Genomic DNA, 21,887 nt, shown 5'->3' on the forward strand with positions numbered 1-21,887 from the left:
CTGGCTTCAGGATGCACGTGGGGTGCGTCTCACCCCAATGGACGGTGTGGATGGAGATCACTGTAAAATCACTGCTGCCTGGTCCTCAGCTGTGTTTCCTGCCTTTCCCCAGACAGAAGCATAGCAACTCCTTAGCTCTGCTACTCGCTCGCAGCTCATCTGAGTCACCCCGAGAGGTGGGCAGGGAACAGTTCGCTGTCCTCAGGTTCCAGGAGAACACAGGCCTCCTTAATATCCCAGAGCCATTTGTGGGGAAGCCGGGAACCGTGTGCTGAGTCTGGGGGTAAGGCACTCAGGATGTGGCCCTGGCCAACTTCTCTGGCCTCGTCTCTCCACTCCCCTCGTCTGTGACAGAACTGGTCGCTTCCTTTGTCCCAAGCCTTTGCATAAGCTTTTCCCTCGGCCTGATTGCCTTTCCCATCCTTGAGCACTGCGTCGTGTTCTCTAGGTCCCTGAGCCCCCAAGAAAGTGCGGTGTCCTGCTGTGGGCTCCTCAAGTACCCGTGCTTACCTTCTTCACGGTACTTGCCACACTCGTGTTGTCTTCTGCACTCATTTCTGCTCCTTGAGAGCAGAGGCTGCTTTATTACCACTTGTAGTCAGGGCTTGTAAATGTGAGCTGAGGGAACCAATGACCTCCTGGTGCCACCCCAGCTTTCTCTGGGTCAGTCTGGACGAGTAGCCACAATTGCCACAATCACAGGGTAGGGTGGCAGCGGTATTCCCTCAGCCCTTCTGGGTAACTGCAACGGGATACTTGGCCTAAACTCGGATTCAGGTATCACCGAGTGTTGAGCAAGTGCCAGGCACTGTTAGTTACTGTAGTTATCGTTTCGTTTCCGGCAAGGCCCTGAGACATAAGTCTTGGTATCCTTTTGTGTAGTTGAGAAAGCTGGCACTGGTTAAGACTTGCTCAGGATCACAGTCTGCCAGGTGGCAGAGCTGGGCATAGAACCTGATCATTTCCTTGTGGGCCTGGGGCACGTTCATAAAACTGTGTTAGTCTTCGGCAACACTGCTGTGTGAAGACTTATGTCCCCAGTGACACCAGTGACCTGGGGAGGAGAAGCCGAAGAAAACCGCCCTAGTCTGTGAGGTCAGCTCCTGAGGGACGGCTGTCGGCATGGCAGTGGGACTGTCCATTTTCCAAACGACACATGGAGATTTAAGGAAGCTCAAGGTCGCTTAGCAGCACTTGAGCCAGGAGAGGCCTGATCTCGTCAACTGATGTCCGTTGACAGCCTGCCCTTGCTCTCTAACAGCAAATTCTTCTGTTTTTGGTGGGGTGACACGTTAAGGGGTGTAGGTTTTCAAAGACGAGGCCAGCCTCCCAGGCAGTCCTGCTTTCTGACCTGGTGTGAAGCTGCCTCTCGCCCAAGGGCAGGGCTTCCTGAGTATCTGGACCTTCTATGAAACAAATCTCACACACAAGCCCACGGGTACCAAACTAAGCTAGGACAAAGGTTGTTATGGAAACCAGTTTAATGCTAGGAAGATGTTTTCACCGAAGCTGCCTAGGGAAGCTGTAGGGTCTGGCCTGTGTCCCACAAGACCTGGGGCCCCTGGGCAGCCACTCACTGAGCCACACCTCCACCCTCATTTCTACTCAATGTGGGACTATGTTTGGTGCCTAGACCACTGTTTGGGAATCCACAGAGCCACTGCCAAGGTGACACGTCCCCCCATCTTGCACTGTCCCACTACTCCCCTTGGGAAGGGTAGGTTGGGAAGTATCCCATTTGTAAAACACTATGTGTCAGGTCTTATAGATGTATTTGCACACATAACTTCGTTCCACTTTAACCAATAATCCTGTGGTATATAGTTATTGTCTCCATTTCATTAATGTGGGAAGTGTCTTGACCAAGGTCACATAGCTAATAAGTGACAAAGTCAAGATTCAAACCTAGGCTGGCTCCAGAGCCCCTTTGTGCTTGAAATAGGAACCTAGTCAAGTACAGTTTGTTCTTTTATGTTGCTAAATAGTCCCATTGATTTATAAAGTTTCCTTTGGAAAGAAAGTGATAAATGCAATTATAAAGACAGATTCTCGAGGCAACTTGCCTTCCAGCTTTGGGTCTGGAACGCGGTGGCTGCGTGGGATGGGGTGGAGAATCAGCCCTGAAGTGTGAGAGCTAGCACGGCTGGCTGCTGTGGACAAGCAGGGTAACTTCCGTAAATGATTGGGTTTTAACAGGTTACAGGCTGTCCCCAACTTAAGACTTTTTGACTTTACGGTTAGTGCACAAGTGATGCACGGATTCAGTAGAAATCGTTGTTCGAATTTTGATCTTTTCCCGCGCTACCCATATGTGGTGAAATAAGTCTTGTAAGGCTGGACAGTGACTGCAAGCTGCAGCTCCGGGCCAGCCACCAGTGCAGGAGGTGAACTACCAGCACTCTTCAATGGACTCTCGCCAGCATTTTTTAGATACTGTATTTTGTGTTTTCTTACCCATCATGTCTATAAAACACCCATCTGTGTCTCCTGTGGTGGTAAGAAGAGGAAGGCAATTTTTTTTTTAAACTTTTATTATTTAAGTGTGTTTTTTCCAGGACCCATCAGTTCCAAGTCAAATAGTTGTTTCAGTCTAGTTGTGGAGGGCACAGCTCACTGACCCATGTGGGCATTGAACCGGCGACCATGTTAAGAGCACAGCACTCTAACCAACTGAACTAACCGTCTGCCCCCAAGGAAGGCAATTCTTGAGATGAAACGCAGGATAATGGCCCAGCTGTTGGCTACTGAAGTGTTCTGAGCATGTTTAATGTAGGCGAGGCTAAGCAGATGTTCGATAGGTGTATTAAATACATTTTTGACTTAAAACATTTTCAACTTAGGATGTGTTTATTGGGTGGTAAGCCCATCATAAGTGGTAGAGCATGTGTACTTAAAGTTTCACTGAATTCTGCCACTCCCCTTTCTGTGTAGTACTTTCTCTTAGAGATAAGATTTGCGGGAAGAGAGCAATGGTTTGGATTTGGCCAATGGTTTTTGTGGAAAAAAGGGAAAGCAGAGGGTAAGAGCATGAAACTAACTTGGCCTGCCTCCCTTGGGCATTCTGACTCGAAAGAGATAGGATCTGTCCTGGGAAGAGGGTCCCATATGAACACTGGTGGGCCCTCAGGCCTGGAAGCACAGCATACGCAAGTCTCCCAGGGGATTTCTCCAGCCAGTCTGCCAAAGAGAAAGCTCTGCTTTTGTGAACGCTACACAAGCCACAGATGCAGACGTGGCAGCCAGTGCTACTTGTGCTGTGCTTGAGAGCCTGGCTGGGGGCCCAGAACCCATCGCACAACCCATCAGAGCAGCCAGGGACGTTCATCTTGGTGTCATGTGTGCCTGCCCAGGAACGGGGATCCTGATACTTACAAATCATGTAATGTGTTCCCCCCACTCTTCCAGTGTACTGTCACAGACCCCCGCACTCCTACCCAGAGCCGGGTGGGACACTGAACCAGTTCAGATCAGGGTCAGATTTATATTCCTGTGGAAAAGTGACATAATCACTTAGCTTGAGCCCTTGGCTTCAAATTCAAGCTGAGGGCAGGATGGGAACCTGGGGTCCCTGCCTGGAATTAAAGCACCCTGGCATCTGTCTTCACAAAAGCAGACAACTGATACAGACCTGACGTTTGTGTAGCAGGACGCGGAGCAGTCTGCCCTCAGTCTCCCTGTGCAGTCCGGCCAGCGGCAGACTTACACTGCAGCACCAATAGATTCTAATAAATCCCTACAGACTGGAATCTGTGAGAAGGCCTTTGATTAAGGAAGTACCCCATAGGGCAGTTCCACACCCTGCATTCTCCATTTCCTCCCACAGAGCAAGAGAGCTTGCTAGCAGAGCTCCAGCCCAGCCAGGGCTCTTCGAGGTCCTGAGGCAGCAAGGTGAGGAGGTGATTAAGGAGCACGTCCAGGTGGATGAATGAGGAGGGTGCCAGCCAGGGCCCTTGTCGCCCAGGCAGTTTCCACCACGGAGGTCTTCCCCCACTGCCAGTTTCTTTGGCTTGCCTCTGTTCTTGTCCACCTAACCTCTCGCCAGCCCGTAAACCAAGCAGAAGTGGGAAAGGGGAGAGACGACAAAGACAATTTGCAAAACTTGTCTGCTCTCCTCAGCTGGAGTCTATGGCTACACGTGCCAGGGTGTCCACCTGGCTGAGTACCGAGATTCTACTTCCAGGTTATGTTGGGGATGATGAAATAGCTTCTGGGTCCCAGACCCTCTTTTTTGAGCCTTTGTCCAGGTGGGGCTGGCAGCAGAACCCTGAAGGGCCAGGCAGGCAGTCCTGGTCCTGAGAGAGGTAGAGGAGGCCCCCAAAACTTCAGCTCCACGCTGAAGGCCCCTTTCTAGACTTTGGCATAAAAGTCTCCTTTTCCTCAAGTTAGGGTAAGAAAACACCATCATGAATGTTTGGAAGGCCTCACGTTCAGGTTGGCCTCAGCTGGCCAACGCTTCAGTCAGCCACCCACCAAAGTCCAGGCCGGCAGCTGATTGGACATGATTGTTTTTTATAGAACTGGTAAGTCACTTAAGACAGTTGACCTTGAGCTTTTCCTCCCCTACAGAGAGCCACTGCCCCTGGTGAAGAGAAACCAGAGGACCCTGGTTTGTTTGGTTTGTTTTATACAACAATAGACTGTCCACACTGGTAGGAACCTCCTCCAGATGAAGAAACAGGTCAGAGCAGGAGGTGACCTGCCTAAGGTCTCAGGGAACTGGGAGTAGAGCCAGGGGTCCTGGCTTCCTAGCCAGGAGTTATAAAGCATTTGCTTCTCCGTGAAAATAAATACTAAAAATATTGCCAAGTTACCACACTCCATAATTGGTAGGCCTCATTTCCAGTGACTTTGCCCAAAAGGCTGTACGTTTTCTGTTTTCTAACTACAGTCTAAATCGCTTAAAAAATTGAAAAGCCGGAATGTTCCATTCAGAACGCAGTTCCGTTAGGTGACAGGTTCCACTGTGTGGCCTAAAATTAATCAATGTTTATCAGCTGCATAAAGAATGTTGTAGTGGGATGTTTTATAGAGCAGGTAAACAGAAGGGATGGCAGCCTCGGGGAACACGTGGTGGTTCAGGGCCGTGTCCATCTCGTCCACGTACTCCACCTGCAGGGCGATGTTCAGTGCCTGAGACAGGGCCGTGATCTGGATGTGGTCACACTCCATGGCCATGGGCTCCACTTCCTGCAACGGTCACAGTGAAAAACCCAGTTTAGAAAGGAGGCGCAGCGGAGGACAAATGAGAACTCCAACCCTGGCTTTCATGGTCCTGGGTCAAAGCCTCTGTACTGGGAAATAAATCTTCACAACAACCCATGAGGTAGGCGTGGACACACCCATTTTACAGAGGAGGAAACTGAGGCTTGGTGAGCAAGTAACAGCTAGAAATCGCTAGAATTGCAGGGCCTGAATCTAAGTCTTTTTGATTCCAACCCCTCTAGCTGTTTGTGAGAAGAGGCTACTATGAGGAATCTGGAAAGCTGGGCAGGAATTTTTCAGCTTGAGCTTACTAATGCACTGAATCAGCATTTCAGCAGGAAGCGACGCTGTCATGAAGGGATGTCAAGCTTAAGTGCTTACAGAGGGCCAGGCAAGTGCGTCAGGCTGCTGGAGAGACAACGGGGAAAGGCGGAGATGGTGCAAGCTGGCAAGCATGTCCTACTAACTAGGGCAGCTGCCACTTGGCTGCTGCTGTTTGTCGTCATGCAAGAATAAGGCCTGGGAACTGGGTCTTCTGATTCTTCCCGAGAAATCCAGATTTTCACATGAAAACTGCCCAATGTTTAAATGTTGGCAGTTTGTTCAGATTAATACCTAACATCATAAACACATCTTGAGGCAAATGTGACTCCGGGGTTGCTATTCCATAATTATGTTAACAGTCCAGTCCAAAGCCCTTATTTCTCAGATGGGAAATCTGAGGCCCAGAAACGGAAAGTGACTTGCCCAAAGCCACACAGTTCAGGGAGCTCAAGTAGGATGTTTGAGAGGGACACCCAGGTTCCCTGGCTAGGGATGCTGGTGCTAACATGTCCTAAGGGGAGCGGGGGGAGCAGAGCCCAGGGCTGCGCACTGAGTCCCCACAGCTTGGGACCCTGCGGACCTACGTGAGTGCAGAAGTCTTTGATGTCCATTTCCTCGTCGATGAAGTGTCGGAAAAAGTCTGCGCGGTTCCTGATGAAGGCGGACGTGAGCAGGCGCAGGAACTGCACGATTCTGTCCGAGGCGCTCTGGTCGTTGAACGCCGTCAGCAGACTGGACACCGAGCCGTCCTTCTCCACCAGCTCTACCGCACTGTAGAACTGGACCCCGCCGGGCATGAGCCGGGACAGGCACAGGCAAGACCCCTCCCTCCGAGGGGCTCCCTCCACCTGCGCTCTCATTTTAAACCCTCAGGCTGAGGTACCAGAATCAATCAATCTCAGATCCCACGTAAAGGCTGAGGAATAGGGTTAGAAGTACTTTGTAATAAGAGCCTTAGCCCAGAGTCAAGTCTAGTAAACATCAGCCGGGGTCTCCCTCCAACACCATCTGGGTGGGAGTTTTATTTAGAGATTCAGAACTGAGAGTCTTCTAACTGCACCTCCTTCACTAATGGGGTGGAGAGGGAATAGGGTGAAGGAAGCTGAGGGGAGGTCTCCCGCATGAGCTATGTCCCTGAAGAAGGGAGGGCAGGGCTCTGGGCTCCCTTTCCCGCCACGGTCCCACGAGCAGGAAGCAACCCTCAGTCCTTCACCAGCTGGGAAGAGCAAGAGGGACAACCACAGAGCCACGGGCTGTACAGAGGCTCCGGCCAGCACATTCCTGTCTGCCCTGGCCCCTGAGCTGTCGCACCCGGGGTGACTTACAGCGTTAAAGAAGTTTCGGAACTTGTGCTCCTCAAAGCCGGCAACCAGAAGGTCATTTGGGGTCTGCAGTACACGCTCTTTGAACCTAAGGGAGCAGGTAGACTGGTGCTTACAGGGAAATACAGGGAGCGCTGCTGTGATTGTCCCCCACACCACACACCTGAGAAGGTGTATGTCACCAACGGGTAAAGGACTTCCGTACCTTGCCACATGGACCACCCACTGACTTGTTCTGTCTTCCTCATCATGTACAATCCCAGGGGATGGGTATTACACCCGTTTCACAGATGAAGAAATCGAGGTAATCCCCACCCACTCCCAGACATGTTGAGTCTGCCTTTCAAAGGTCTGTTGGGTCTGTCCCTTCTTGCTGTCCCCACCGTCCCTGCCTTATCTTCACCATCTCTGGCCTGGGCCATGCCCAGCCTTCCCTTGCTCCTGGTCCCTTGTCCATAGAGACCTCTAGAGTGACCTACCGCAGCCTTCTTCCTTAGCACGGGCAGGGCCCCTCCCTACCTCACCAACCTCATCTCTAGTCCTGCCTCCCAGCCTGCCTCCCACCCCACAGCCATTCCGCATCCGCACTTGCACCCTTTAGCACCCAGTGTCTCCTTGGCCAGGGACGCTCTTCTAAGTGGTGTGCTAGTGATGGTTTGTCCCCACTCAAAAGAGCTCATTAATTGTTACATTTCTAAGAACTTTGCCAGCCGCGTGTTAAAACACAGCCACTATTTAAAAATTTATGTAAACTCAGTTAAATTACAATAACAGATAAATATTCAAAACACATCATTCCTAATTGTTTTATTACCGTGTTTCCCTGAAAATAAGACCTAGCCGGACAACCAGCTCTAATGCGTCTTTTGGAGCAAAAATTAATATAAGACCCGATCTTATATTATGTAAGATCGGGTCTTATAATTTTTTTCCAAAAGACGCATTAGTAGAGCTAATTGTCCGGCTAGGTCTTATTTTCAGGGAAACACGGTATTATCTATGCTGTTACGGTTATCTGTCTGTTGTGTATGTATGGTAGAAATTCAGTTTGGACTAGAGTATGTATTGTGTATCTCCTCCCAACTCGCTGCTCCGTGCCCCCATGATGGTAGCTTGAAAATCAGTCATGACGGGTATTTACACCACAGGAATCGGCTGACAGCACAAATCGGCCTCCCCACCCAAGGCCGTTAAACCTTCACCAAGCACCCCTCCAGACCTGACCCAATGGGCCTTGCTTTGTCAGTGCTGGGTAGCCCTGCTCCCACTGCAGGCCGCCCAATGGCACAGCCTCATTCTGGGACCTGTGCTGGTACCCTTGGGGGGGGCACGGCGAGGAGCCCCACCCGGCCTCTGGCCCAAGACACAGCAGCAGAGATGAGATACAGACCAAGTGACTGGTCCACGGAGGGATACATCCCACGCAAGGAGGACCACGTGAACAGGCTTGGGGAGACCAGCTGGAACGGGCAGAACTACAGCCCATTCCCCGGGAGGGGGGCCAGACACCACGGAAGACACAGGAGGGGAGTTTTCACAAGGGACTAAAGACAAGAAAAGCCTGGAGAGGCCTCGGTGCCTTGTTTCGGGGGAGGGAATGGAGCAGAAACAGATCTAGACCTGAAGGTGGGGTGTTTCTGCCCACAGGCCACCTGGTATCTAAGTGGTTTGGCCAGGGCAGGTGGGAATGAGCACTGTGCTGGGAGTCGCAGCCCCTGTTCCATCACTCTCAGGCTTTGGGCCACAGGCTCTGCTTCTGTGCAGTGGGGAAGGCACCTCCAGGAGGGCTGCTGTGAGTCCCTCTGGTCACTTGGTCCCTGTGAGGCCACGATGCACAGAGCTCTGCCCCACCTCTGGCTTTCCTGCCCCCATCGTCTTGTCCTCCCCAGCCTCCCACCCCTGAACCTCCAAGGCATTTCCACATTAATCTCTCATCAATGATGCTGACCCACTGTGCCAGGCACTCGGGACACAGTGATGAGTGACACAGGCCTAGTCAAATGGGGGCAAACACCCAGGCCAGGACTGGCCCCCATGAGCTGAGGGGAGGGATTATGGCATTGGGACTTGGAGTGCAGGCTCGCAGCCCACACCGGCTTCAGTTGGCTCCATGGACAGGTCATTTAGCCTGTCTAGGCTCAGTTTACTCAACTGTAAAATGGGGTAACACCAGCCTCCCTCTCCCATGCCTGCTGGACACTCCCACTCGGATGGCTCACAGATATTTCAGATACTGCATCGTCAAAATGGAGCTCCGGACCTTCCCAGTCTCCCTTTGCAGCAAGTGGTTTCTCCGTCCTGATAACTCAGGCAAAACCCCTGGCAGGCATCCTTGCCTCCCGCTCTCCAGAGGCTCAGGCGCCATGCACCACATCTGAGCCGTGAGCGAGTCCTGTCGGCACCACTCCGCAGGTATGGAGGCTGAACACTTGTCTCCACCAGCTCATGCCCCCATCATCACCTCTCTTCCGGGTCTCTCCCTGAGCACATCCCCTGCTGCTCCCTGGCTGCACCTGCCAGGTCTACCCTGCACACAGCAGCCAGCAGGGCAGGCCCCTTGCTCTGCTCAAACCCTCTGGCTCCATTTCATTCAGGCTGAAATTCAAGGTCCTTAAAAAGGCCCGTGAGGCCCTATGGGACCTGCCCCCCTCTCCTCTCCAACCTCTACTTAAAACTGCAATCCCCTACCCCTGGACAAGCTGGCCTCCTTCCCTGCCTTTTTCCCACACTTACCACCATCTGACACCAAATACTGTTTGTATGTACTGACCACCCTCTCCTGTTATGATGCAAGCTCCACAGGCAGGGAGTTTTGTCTCCACTGCTGCATCCCCAGGGCCTACAACAGAGTCACGTGTGGCACCCTGCTGGGTGATGTCTACAGGGAGGGAGGGTACTTTGGAGGGAGGGTACTGGGTACAGACAACAGAGCAGGCAAGCCTGGGACAGAGACATGGGCTGGGCTTTGCTAGCATCACCTTGCTGAGTCCTCACAACCCCCTGAACTATGCAAAATTACCCACTTTCTACAGATGTGGAAATGGAAGTTCAGAGAGGTTGGGTCACTTGCTCAAGGTCACACAGCAAGTAAGAGCGAGGTTTGACCTCAGAGCCCAAGGTCTCTGCATAGCACAACTCCAGGGGACACTGATGGTGGGGGAGACCCCTGCACTGTACTGTCTGAACCTGCAAGATTGTAGGAAGATGAGAGAGGAGAGTGACTTGAGATAGCTGACTCCTGTCAAAAGGGGCTGAGCCAGTTTGTCATTCAGGAAATGACATGAACGACTCATTCAAATTAAGGAACAGGTGGCTTAATTCCTATCCCCTTTGAGGGACTCTATATTTGGAACAGGAGATAATGGCCTTAACCTAGCAATTCTCAACCAAGGTTGACTTTCCACCCCCCAAGGAGATACTTAGCAATGTTTGAAGACATTTTTGATTGTCATGACTTGGGGAGGAAGGTGCTCCCCACATGTAGTGGGTGGAGGTGAGGGATGCTACCAAATGTCCTACAGAGCACAGGACAGCCCCACAAGAAGGATCCTGCCCAAAATGTCATTAGCGCCTCAGAGAAACCTGCCTTAGCAAAGGGGTTCTAGCACCGGGTCCACAGATCAACCCGAGTGCCGTGACTCTTAGGTCATAGGTGCCATCCCTGGCTGCTCGTCTGCCCCCACCTCCAACACAGCGGGCAGCTAGGCATCCCTGAACATCCACACTGCTGCCAGGCTGTCCTCCAGCTTACTCTGGGTTAAGGCGGCTATGCCAAGGAAAAAGCCTCAGGGAGAGCAAAGAACACAGCTCAGAGCCAGGAAGCCCGCCCAGCGGCCCCTTACCCCACTCACTTCAGGATCTCTCTGCTCTTCCCCAGCAGAGATTCCAGGTAGGCATAGCCCAGAGCCCGGTAGAAGCAGTTCCCATCCCCCTTGGTCTTGCGGATCGCGGTGAACCTTTTGCTGAGTTCCTGTGGGGGAGAAAGAGAAATGTGGACGTGTGCAACAACATCCCCTTGTATCATGTCTTGTCAGGGCTGGCGCCCCACGTCCCCCAGGGAACACCTGCTCCCTCCTGTCAGACTCCCTGCCCCTTCACAGTCTCCCAACTGGCAGTCATCCCACAAATATGAAAACACACCGAGTGTGTCCTTGTGTCAGGCGCTGGGTGGTGACCCAGGCCTCGGTCCCACTCTCAGGCAGCCTAGGGGGAAAGTCTAGGGGGAAAGATGGACAATTAGAAGATGGGGACAGAAGGACACGGGAATCACGGGTCGGGTGGGGCGCAGAGCAATGGCATTTACACCAGGCTTCAGAAGTCTGGGAAGGCTTCCTGGAGGACCAGGGCTCAGGAGCAGAAGGGGTGTGCACGGCAGGGGCGGTGTGTGTGGGCACAGACAGTGAGGGATGCAGCATGGCGGGATAGCAGGCCAGGGGGCTGCAGAGTCGGCAGGAAGTGCCTGCTCAGACATGAAGCAGTCTGGCCAGCCCTTCAAACATTTCTCAAAAGGTGTGGCCCACCGCACACCACCCCCTCCAGCTTTGCTCCCAGCTGTCACTTGCCCCCTGAAATGGCTCGAAGTCACCTTTGCTGCCTCATGGGGATACAATTGGGGTTTTGACAGCATGCGTGGTTTTCAAGGGGTCACACAGTTCCTGCTCCCACCATAGCCATGAGAAGGCTTGGAGATGACGGACCCACCTGAGGCAGGCCGGTGGGGGGGGGGGGGGCTCCAGGGGACAGAGAGTCAGTGTGCTGGCAGCCCTTGTTCCTGCCTCAGGAAGAGCTCCCTGCGGTGCAGCAGGCAGTCCCGCCAGCGTGCAGAGAAAGGCAGACGCCTGCTGCCTGGCAGATGGAGTGCGCCCAGGCATTTCTTGCTGTCCTCATTCTGGGAACTGTCCCTACATCCTTGTGGCAAACTCCCATTTTTGTAGCCCCGCTGGGGTGGGCTTTCCCTCCAGATTAAGGCTGTCGCTCATGCAATCAGGCTGCCTGGTTCAAACCCCAGCTCGTTCATGCACTAGCTGTAGGACCGTGGGCCTGCCATTTAATTTCTGTGCCTCAGTTTCCTCAGCTGTAAATGTGGATAATAAAAGTACAGACCTTACAGTGTTGTAATGAGGTCCCAGTGAGTAAATAAAGTACATAGAATAGTGCCTAGCTTTTAAAAAAGTTGTGCTTTTTGCAACTAAAGGATTTCTCACTGAGGCAAATGTCCAACATCAAAAGATTCTGGGAGCCCTTGAATTTGCCCAGCGGCCTGGTCCAAACGGTAAGCCTTTTTGCCTTCAACGGGGCACCTTCTCCTCTGCTTCCAGCTCCGGCCCATTTAATCTAGGCTCCTCTTCTCCCACCCCTCGGTCTCACCTGGATTTTCCTCTGGTAAATCCTGTTTTCAGGATGATCACGAAGAATTGACAGAATGTCACATTTTTCTGATATTAGGTTGAAAGATGTTTCACTCTGAAAGATAAAGCGAAGCTATGACCATTTCAAAAGCAACTGATGGGCTTTCACCAAGTAGAAAGCCTCTGAACTGTGGTTACCCGACTCAGTGACTGTTACCTTCCCACAAAAGGCACGCGTGACAACATTACCAGGATCCTGCAGGCCATGTTCCCTGGACCGGGAGTCAGGTGGGCCCCATCATGGAGGGGGTACCATGTTTTACCTGCCGAACTGATTCGTCTTATAGAATATAATGCCTCAAACCTAGTGAACCTTCACGCTGGAGTATGACATGTCCCTTTGTCTCCTCTGTCCTTCCTGTCTCATTCATTCATTCCTTCTTTTAGTCATCCAACAATTCCCAAACATCCAGCCTGTGCCAAGTACTTGCTAGAAATACAAAGGTTAGAACATCTGGCCAGGTGCACCACCTACTGGTGACAGTTCATATTGCAGCCCAGCTCTGAGTCTCGTTCAACTCAATCCAGAGATATTAGAAGCCTCCTGACCCAGAATCAGGACCTCAGAAGGGCTGAGAACTCACCTGGCAGGGAGCAGGTAATGGCAGCTGGAAGCTCCAGGGCTAAGGAAGGCACAGGAGCTTCCAACGAATAGCCAACTCCCGCGGGCCATGTCTGGGCCGAATGCTTTTCCTGCCGCTATTCAGGGCTCAGACAAGTGGGAGATGCACCCCTGCCTCCAACCCACGCCAGGAATGGCTCTGATTTCAGCACGAAAATGATGTAAGAGGACTTGGTGTTAAACCACCTGTAGTTTATAATTTAAGATAAGTGGCCCTGGTACCTGCACACAACCCAAGGAGACAGTTCTTATGCAATAGTGCACAGCTGAAAGGTTGGCCTTAACTGGGATTTTTGTAAATGGAAATCCAGTTTTCCATCAATTTGTTGCCATCATTTTTGACAAAGTGTCGCTGGAGCTCATCACTTTCACTCTATGCCTCCAACCAAGGGCCTTACCGGGCAGCCTCTCAGCCTCCTGACTGACTAGACAATAACGTCAGCCCAAGACCACCGGGCTCACAGAGCAGTCTGACGTCACAAACCCCTTTCCATCTGGAGAAACGCAGCTGGATTGGTGATTAGATTTCTGCAAAGCTCACCACCAGGAGCAATAAGGGACTTTGTAGGATTACCCCTGTCTCCACATCAGACAGACTCCAAACTTCTGACAAGGAGCTCCTTGGGCGGACTCCTGCGCCCAGCATCCGAGGACAGAGGAGACACGCTATGACTGGGGAGGGGCATTTCTGGGGGGCCTGGACCCCTTCCCATCAAAATCTCCAAAGCCACCCAGGCTTCCCTTGGCACAGGCCAGCTTGTCAAGCCACCTGAGACTTTCTGTTCACCTGTCTGATTCCTCAGGACCCATCCCAGGGCCTGGAACAGAGCAGGGTGAGATGTTTGTGGAATGAATGAAGGAAAGCTACCTCCTTTCCACGTCCTCTCACCCTCCATTATTGTCACTACCTGATGCGTCCTCAACAGCCAGGCGGGAGGCTCACGTCTCTGCCTATAAACCCCCATCAGCGTACCCCTCAGTGCATCTGTGCCCAGCCTCCAGCCCCGGCTCTGAGGCGCTGCTGGGCCTCTCACAGCCCCAGCCACCCCTGGGCCCCAGCAGGCCATGGCGGCCCTCAGCCAGCTCAACCTGCCTCTCAGGCCGCTCTGCAGGGCTACCCTGGGCTGTGAGTCAGCCTCGTTAACCAGGCCCAGTCACCTAGAAGCCAAAACTAGCACGTGGCCTGACCTCAAGCTACCGACTCCTTCACAACAGAGGCCAGAGCCCCCAGGCTCACCCACCAGCAGGGCAGGCCCGGAAGCCAGCCAACCCCCCCGTCTCAGAAGGTCCCCGTCACCTCCAGAGGCTCCCAGGGGCTCCAGCCCTGGCCTTGCCTGCCTGAGTCTGGGGTCTCCAGAGTGGACTGGTGCAGGGGCTGGAAGGAAATGCCCTTTTCAATGGCTACTTTAGGGTATGATGTGTAATACAAGAGTACGTGGAAGGATCAAAAACTTTTTATTGGGGTGAGTAATCAAAAAGGTGTGGAGGCCAAAGACATAGGGAAGCCCTAGAGCCCTGAGTTAGTTTGCTATTGCTGCTATAACAAATTAGCACAAACTCGGGACCTTAGAACAACAGGGATTTATTATTATCTTGTGTTTCTGGAGGTTCTGGGGAGAACCTATTTCCTTACCCTTTTCAGTTTCTAGAGGCTACTGCATTCCTTGGGCCACGATCCCTTCCTTCCACTGTCATGTCCCCTCACTCTGACTCTCCTGCCTGCCTCCCCTTTATAAGGACCCTGTGATGACATCATCGGGCCCACCCTGGTGATTCAGGGTACTCTCCCCATCTCAAGATCCTAACTTCGTCACACCTGCAAAGTCCCCATTGCCCTGTGAGGTACCCTGTCCACAGGTTCTGGGAATTAGGACGTGGACATCTTTGGGAGGCTATTACTCAGCCCACTCTCTGTTGCTCAGCTCAGGAAATAGGGGAGACCCTGCACCTGGGTACCCACACGCCTTGCGTCAATTATTCGCTGGCCTTGCACAGACCCTGAACTCAGACACTGGCCCTCCCGTTGGATACCCGGACTCGTACAACATCTTCCTGGTGGCCTCTCAGAACGTTGTCTCCAGCCCTGCGCTCTCCCTGGAGTTCTGGCCTCAGTCAGTCAGTCACCAGCCACTGACGTGTCTGACCAGCATCCCCAAATTACTGTGCCCCTCACTCCTCTCTCCTGCCACCCCTGCCTCCTCTCCCAGGTGTCCCCAGCTCCCCCAAAGGCCCCTCCAGCCAGCAGAGCTCATACCAGAGACCTAGGAGTCCTCTTCTCCTCCATCCTCCCCCATCAGCTCTGCTCCTGGGTCCGGCCTGAGCTGCCACCACTCCCCCACCCGCCAGGCTGCAACAACGTCTGACCAACTGACTCCTGGCTTCCACTCCCGCCCCATCCCGACCATCCTGCACAGCAGCCAGTGCAGGCTGTTTAACATGTCAATCAGATGATGACACGCGCTTCCTCAATACCCGCTGCTGGCTTCCCTCACTTAGGAGGACAGCCTCCCAGGTCCTCCACCCTCTGGCCATGCTCACCTCATTCTGCCTGAGCTCCCCACAGTGACCCTTCTTTGTGTCCCTCCAAGACACATTTCTACCTGGAGGCATTTGCGCCGGCCCTTCCTGCTGCCTGGAATGCCCCTCGGCCTCTTCACGTCGCAGGTGACGTCACCTCCTCGGAAAGCCTTCCCTGACCACTGTCTCAAGGTGTCCTTCCCTCGACCCTATTGCCTGGTTTTATTTCTTCAGGGCGTTCTGTAGGTTCACTCATTTACTTGCACACTGTCTGTGTCCGTGCCCCAGAATGTCACCGCTATAAGGGCAAGGACTTTGCCTGCCTGTCATGACCAGATCCCCAGTGACGACCACACACTAATGTTCCACAAATACATGTGAGTGATCACTGAGCAAATGGATGAGCCGGTCTCAGGCTCCAGCCTGGCCACTCCAGGCCCGTGTCCACTGCATCGCCAGAGAGACCGTCCAAGTCAATCACCTCTTGTCAAAAACATTGTACGGTTCTCCCCATCAGCAGACTAAACCCAAACCCACAGTGCAGCTGGCAAAGCCCTTTACAGCACCTTCTGACCCCACCGACTTTTCCAGACTCAACTCCCTTCCCTCCTGGGAGCTCCCTGTACCCACACAGACCACCTCTCCTGTCCCAGAGTATCCCATTCTGAACCATATTTCCAGGCCTTTAAGAGAGCTGGCCCCACCCTGCCTGGCATGTATTCCCCTACTCCTCCCTGAAGGATACATCCTTCAACACCCAGTTCCAAAGTCCTCCTCTATGAATCCTTCCTAACACCCCCCGTCCCAGAATGCAATGGTACCCGCTGTGCTCCCCAAACCCTTGGTCAGACCTCTATAGCCACGGTCAGTAGCTCAGGAATTGCTTATGGCCAGCTATGGCTTGACCAACAGGCATTTAGCTCCTAAGAAAGGGCTCCCCAGGTCTTTCTCATAAGTGTCCAGCGTGGGGCCTGACTAGAATACCTAACGGAGGCTGGTTGGACAAATAAAAACAAAGCACAGAAGGGCTCTGTGGTTATCTGTTCATGCCTGACACTCATCCATTCCCCCAACATTAAATGCACTTGGAGTGAACATGAAAACCTCACCACCTACAGCCCCTGCCACTGGCAGCCACAGGCCGGGACCTTGTCCTTCCCACAGGGTGCTGTGTCTTCTACCTGACTTTTCCTCACGCCTAGCCCAGTGACTGCAATGAGAAAGGAAAGAAGACTGTGTTTTCCAAGGACGTTTTCCTCTGCCCACAACACACACTCACCACCATCCACACCATGCAGCCCAGGGCCCATGTGGTGCCTGGCAAACAGCAGGTGCTCCATAAATGCTGGGGTGAATGAAAGAGAACAGACCCTGCAGAGCCTTTGCCTCCCAGGATTCCCAGGGTGACGTCCTACTTAGTGGATAAACCACTTCATCCCTCTCCAAGGCACCCAAGACTGCCGACGCCGGGTGAGGGCTTGGTGCTTTTGACCCCATCTGCCATCTAGCTTCTGGTCCCGTGAGTCCATGGCAGACTGGAGGGCAGGGTCAGAGGCCTCACTGTGCAGGACAAAGGCCAAAAGTTGAGGTCCCAGCCCCACTGCCCCTGTTTGCTCTCGGCTCTCCAGTGGTGACCAGAAGGCATGGCAGCTTCACGATTCAGGGTGGCTAAACCCATTATTACCCCATCTCCTGCCACTCCCTAGGGGGTGATGCAGAAACACCTGGGCCCCCTTCCAGGAGCAGCAGAGCCGGGTAAACCCTTGGGCACTGGGTAGAAGCAGGAAGCTGGTGCTTCCAGATGCCCCAGAGACCTCAGCCACACCCCAGCAGCAAGCTGGTTTGTACAGGACAGGCCTACTCAGGTGACCCAGCTGCCCCTCCCGCATTCAGAACGTATCTGGCTATGACCAAGCTTTGACCCAGGCCTCTGTCCTGCAGCATCCGGCAGTGGTGACCCATTTCCCTGCCCAGACATGGAGGGAGGAAGCAAAGCACAAACAACCGGGCAGCTGTGCACACCTATTCCCAGGACTCTGTCGTCACAGGAAAAGCTGCATCACCTCACGTGGTCCTCACAGCAGCCCATTGTACAGATGAGCAAAATAGTGCTCGGGAGAACAGACCAACCAAAGCCCGAAGGGGTGGTGTAGAGATTTGAACTCGGGCTGTGTGACCCCAAGCCACCATAAAGGCCATCAACCCTTACACTCTACAGGATGCCTAGAACAGGGGGCTCAGGGTTGAAAGGTTTCAGGCAGTCATCACAGCCAGTCCTCTCCAGATTGCCTGACCCCTCCTCCCCCAAACCCAGAAGGTGCACTGATGTAACACCAAGAGCACTGGACTGTGAGTCCAGAGGTTTGGGTTCAAGGTCCATGTTCATCACAATCAGTCCCAGCCTCGTTCCTGTTTTGGCCTCAGTTTCCCCACCTGCCCAATCCCCGCATTTGGCCTGGCTCAGAGGGTCTCTGGGGACCTGTCTGCTCAGACAGGACTGAATCAGGGGTTCCTCTGGTCTCTGCTTTGCCTGAACTCCTAATCCACGTGCCTCTCAACTTGAGGCAGCCTCTCCATGTAGGTGCTAACTCCAAACCTTGTGTTGATGTGCAGGACAGAGAATGTTCAGTGTTCCGGCCACGCGTGCACCTTTAAGTCCATTCATGGAGCTTGGGATGGGGGTCTCTGATAGCTGAGCCGTCGGATGGGTGAGGCCGTGAGCTGCGGACTGGGGGGCTATTTAACAAATTGTGGACGACCCTTAGCCCTGGAGCCTCCCTGTCCTGATTTCAGTCGAGAGCGCCTACCTTGAGCCATCACGGCGTCACCCTCGGGACACCTGGGATGAATGCGCTGGGGGCGGGAGGCCTGGGGGCCCGGCTGGGTCCCCTTGGCTGGGCATCCATGGTGGGTGGCGGGGCGCGTTCCAGGCCCTGCAGGGCCTTCCGAGGAAGAACGCGGGCCCCAGCATCCGTCCGGACTCAGTATTCCCGGGGTCCGGACGCCGCGGGTCCAGACCTGGAAGCTGAGCCTCGAGTTCGACCCCGGTCCCGCGAGTGCACAAGCGCCACGGCGGCGACCCCGCCTACCGCACCTCCCTCTCCCGCTCCCCTTTCCCCGCCTCCCCCCACGACCACTGACCATAGTGATCGGAGCTGTCGGGCCAGGTCCCGCCCCAGCGAGGAGCGATCCGGTGCGGGAGGGCGCCGCGGGAGCCACTGGCTGGTTGCGCCGTTGGGTCGGGCGGCGGGGGCCTCGAGGGCGTGGGGGCGAGCGGAGAATACACCCGACCGCTCCGCAAACCAGAGGCGAGACCTCCACTGTGTTCCAGCAAGACACACACACCGCGATTGACGTCTGAGACGGGCAATCAGAAGCCGGGATGCAGGACGTCACAGAAAGTGGGTGGGACTTCACACACCTTCAGCCTATGCTTTAGGGTTTATTTGATAGGGTACCGCCCCCTTTTAAAGACATAGAAAGCTTTTAACTCGCGAAGTAGTTAGCCCAACCCAGAAAGAGAGGTCTTCATTTGTAAAGGCTGAAGGACTTTTGACCAAAACTGCAAATTGAGGTCTTATTAAAGATTAGCTGGCCCACATTAATTCATAAACAAGGTCTTATAAGTATAATTTGCTCAAGATCAGAGGACAGGCACTTACGGAACACGTGTCCAATAACAATAACTGCCTGGCCTTGTGTAGCTTCTAAGTAATATTTTACCCTCTTTCAACTCATGAATCAGTAGGTTGCCAGGCATCCAATTAATGTTTGTTGAATGAATGAATTTCCAGGATTGTTGATTCTGGGCCTCTGGAATTGTATGGCTACGTATGGAGACACAGACCATGACCCAGGTTTGGTGACTCACCTAGCATACAAGCTTGTTATTACTAAACATCAAACAGAGGAATATGTATCACTCAAAGATTCGTTCACCAGCCCTTGATCCCTGGAGGAGGGACACTGGTGGGGACGAAAGGTTTGTGGGGCAGGGGGCTGCAGTGCGTTGCATGCACCCATTTTACAAGTAGTAATACTTCCACGAGCGGGTATTCAGCAATTCCCACCCCACTCACTCCCCTGCCCCAGGCACAAGGCTAGGTTCTTGGGCAGACAGACACCTGTGTCTTCCAAATGAGCTTTTTTATTAGGTGGGGAGTGTGGGGTCAATCCAGGCTCAAGAGCAATAACAATAATAGCTGGTTTTTATTGAGCACCTACTGTGTATCAGGCACTGTCCTAAACTCTCAACCTATATTACCTTTCTTAGTTTTCTCAAAACTAGTTTATGGGGGTAGTTCCTATTATCCCTATTTTACAGATGAGGAAACTGAGGCACAGGGAAGTTAAGGAACTTGGCCAAATTCACACAGCACTCAGCGGGAGTCAATCCCAGGCAGCCTGACTCCAGAGCTGATTTTGAATTCATTCTGCTGAGGAACCACGTACGCAACTGTGGAGGGTGAGGTGGAGGGTGCATGTACTCCCCTTGCCCCTATTTTCTTTGGGGGAGTTTCCGCTCTTTGTTTTTTACAGCCAAGGAAGCCAGAGAGGTGACAGGAGCAGCTCTCAGTGCTGCTCAGCTAGGACAGAACCCAGCAGGGCTGGATCCCTGGACTTCTGACTCCTCATTCAGTGCTCATTCCAGGCTGTGTTAGTCTGCACTTGGTGGAAGAATGACTGAGTCAGGTGCGGCCCCATGGGGTGCAGGCAAGGGATCTGCCAGGGAGAGGAGAGGAGGTCCTGGGGGACATTGTGTGGGGTGTGGTCTCAGGTTGAGCCCTGGTCAAGCCCACATATGAGGCATTTGGGGTCCCCAGGAGGAGGACCCTGAGTGAGCTGAGACTTCTAGGAGCGCTCGTTCTGGACACAGCAGCTCCAAACCAAGCAAGCGTTGCCCTGTGGACGCAGTGCTGGGCTGGATTTGCAGCAACTCTGGGCCCCAGGCTGGCTAGACTCTGCCACTCACTGCTGTGTGGCCTCAAGTGACTACTAGACCCTCTCTGGGCCTCTGATTCCTCACTCAGTGAGAGGGTTGAACAATCTGGGAAATTAAAAAAGAAGATATTTGAAAATTATTTTTAGTAGTGAAGCTTTTAAACAAAACACAGTCTTAGCCAGAATCTCAGTATATGTGTAATGGAATCTTTCCTCAACTGTAGTTCGAATAAGCTGGGAAAAGTGTTATCTCTTTAGTCTGTAATTAATCAGGCTTCTTCCTGAGCTCTCTAAAGCCTGGTTAGAAGAGAAAAAAAGGTTTACAAAGAGTCCAGCCAGTTGTCAAGCTGGGTCTGAATTGAAAAAGTGAGCAGATCTTTTAGGGGCCTCCCTGTGACTGGGGGTTAACATGTTCTGTCCAAAATAAATGGACTCTCCTTTCCCTGTACCCCTTCTACCTGGTGTCCAGGTGTCTGGGTGGAGCGGTCGGGGCTGGCTGCTATGGCCTCATAGATTCAGAGAAGACGGTTTTATCCTCTAACAAAGGACTCACAGCAAAAGGACACCCCCAGCACCTGGGGCTGGGCCTGTGGCCCATGTGACTCATGGGCTGACTTTTCTGAGAAGGTGACCCCACCTCATTCTCTACAATGTGGCCCCAGTTTACCTTTCTCATCCCCTATCTTCCTCTCTTCCCCCCATGGCCAGGACAGAAGCTTCAGAGGATGGATTCAAGTGCCAGAACCTTCCGCATACTTTCCCACCTCTGAGCCCTTGCTCGTCCTGGAACACCCATTTCACAGGCTCCACTTGTCAGATCCCACCCATCTTTCAAATTCTGGCTCCTCCTCCATGAAGCCTTCCCAGATTGCCAAGCTGGTGATGAATTCTTCTGAATCTCCACCATACCATATCTGTTCTTCTCTGGCCCTGATCCCTTCTGGCTGTGATTTGGAGGGAGCAGTAGGACAGGGTAATTACAAGTATGGGTAATGGCATCAGGTATATTCATGTCATGATTCCCATGGCATAGCCCCTTGAGCAAAACAGACCTCTCTGAGCCTCAGTTTCCTCGACTGTAAAATGGGGGTATTCATACCTATCTCAGAGGGCAATGGGGAAGACTAAATGAGATGACCATGAAGAGCACTTGACACTGTACTTGGTATCCAGTAAGTGCCCAATATATGTGGGCTTTGCAGGGTGGTTATCGGGGCCTGACTCTTGTGCATCCTTGTGTGAATAAGCCTAAAGGGGACAGGTAGGGGTTTGCACGTGACAGGAGGAGCCCCAAGGAGGTTTGCGTCTGCATACCAGGATGGATGTCATCTGCTTCCTTCCTGGATCAATAAACTGAGCTTCTGATGGAGGGATGTCAGGCAGCCGCACCCATGTTGGCAGAAGCTCCTTTAGTGCAGGCCCATGTTCCTGGTGCTCTTTACATTGTGCTCTTTTGTGCGCTTGACTTTCCCTGCCTGGCGAGCTGCAGGCAGGGTGCTCTGCAGGAGGACCAGACCCCAGGTTGCAAACGGCTTGACCTCCTTTTCCTCT

The 21,887-nt window shown here is 53.1% G+C and overlaps 1 protein-coding gene across 1 annotated transcript; it reads right to left on the reverse strand.

Moving 5' to 3' along the window:
* Positions 1 to 91: 91 nt before the first annotated feature.
* On the reverse strand, positions 92 to 18,724 carry OTUB2 (OTU deubiquitinase, ubiquitin aldehyde binding 2). The gene is made up of 6 exons (XM_033107910.1): positions 18,537 to 18,724; positions 12,216 to 12,311; positions 10,700 to 10,818; positions 6,852 to 6,936; positions 6,111 to 6,305; positions 92 to 5,187 (listed from the first exon to the last, which is right to left on the reverse strand). Exons 1-6 carry the CDS (start codon positions 18,537 to 18,539, stop codon positions 4,981 to 4,983), a joined length of 705 nt encoding a protein of 234 aa, XP_032963801.1. The 5' UTR covers positions 18,540 to 18,724; the 3' UTR covers positions 92 to 4,980.
* Positions 18,725 to 21,887: the final 3,163 nt, after the last annotated feature.

The sequence above is a fragment of the Rhinolophus ferrumequinum genome, chromosome 6, assembly GCF_004115265.2.
Source record: "Rhinolophus ferrumequinum isolate MPI-CBG mRhiFer1 chromosome 6, mRhiFer1_v1.p, whole genome shotgun sequence".
Taxonomy (NCBI): domain Eukaryota; kingdom Metazoa; phylum Chordata; class Mammalia; order Chiroptera; family Rhinolophidae; genus Rhinolophus; species Rhinolophus ferrumequinum.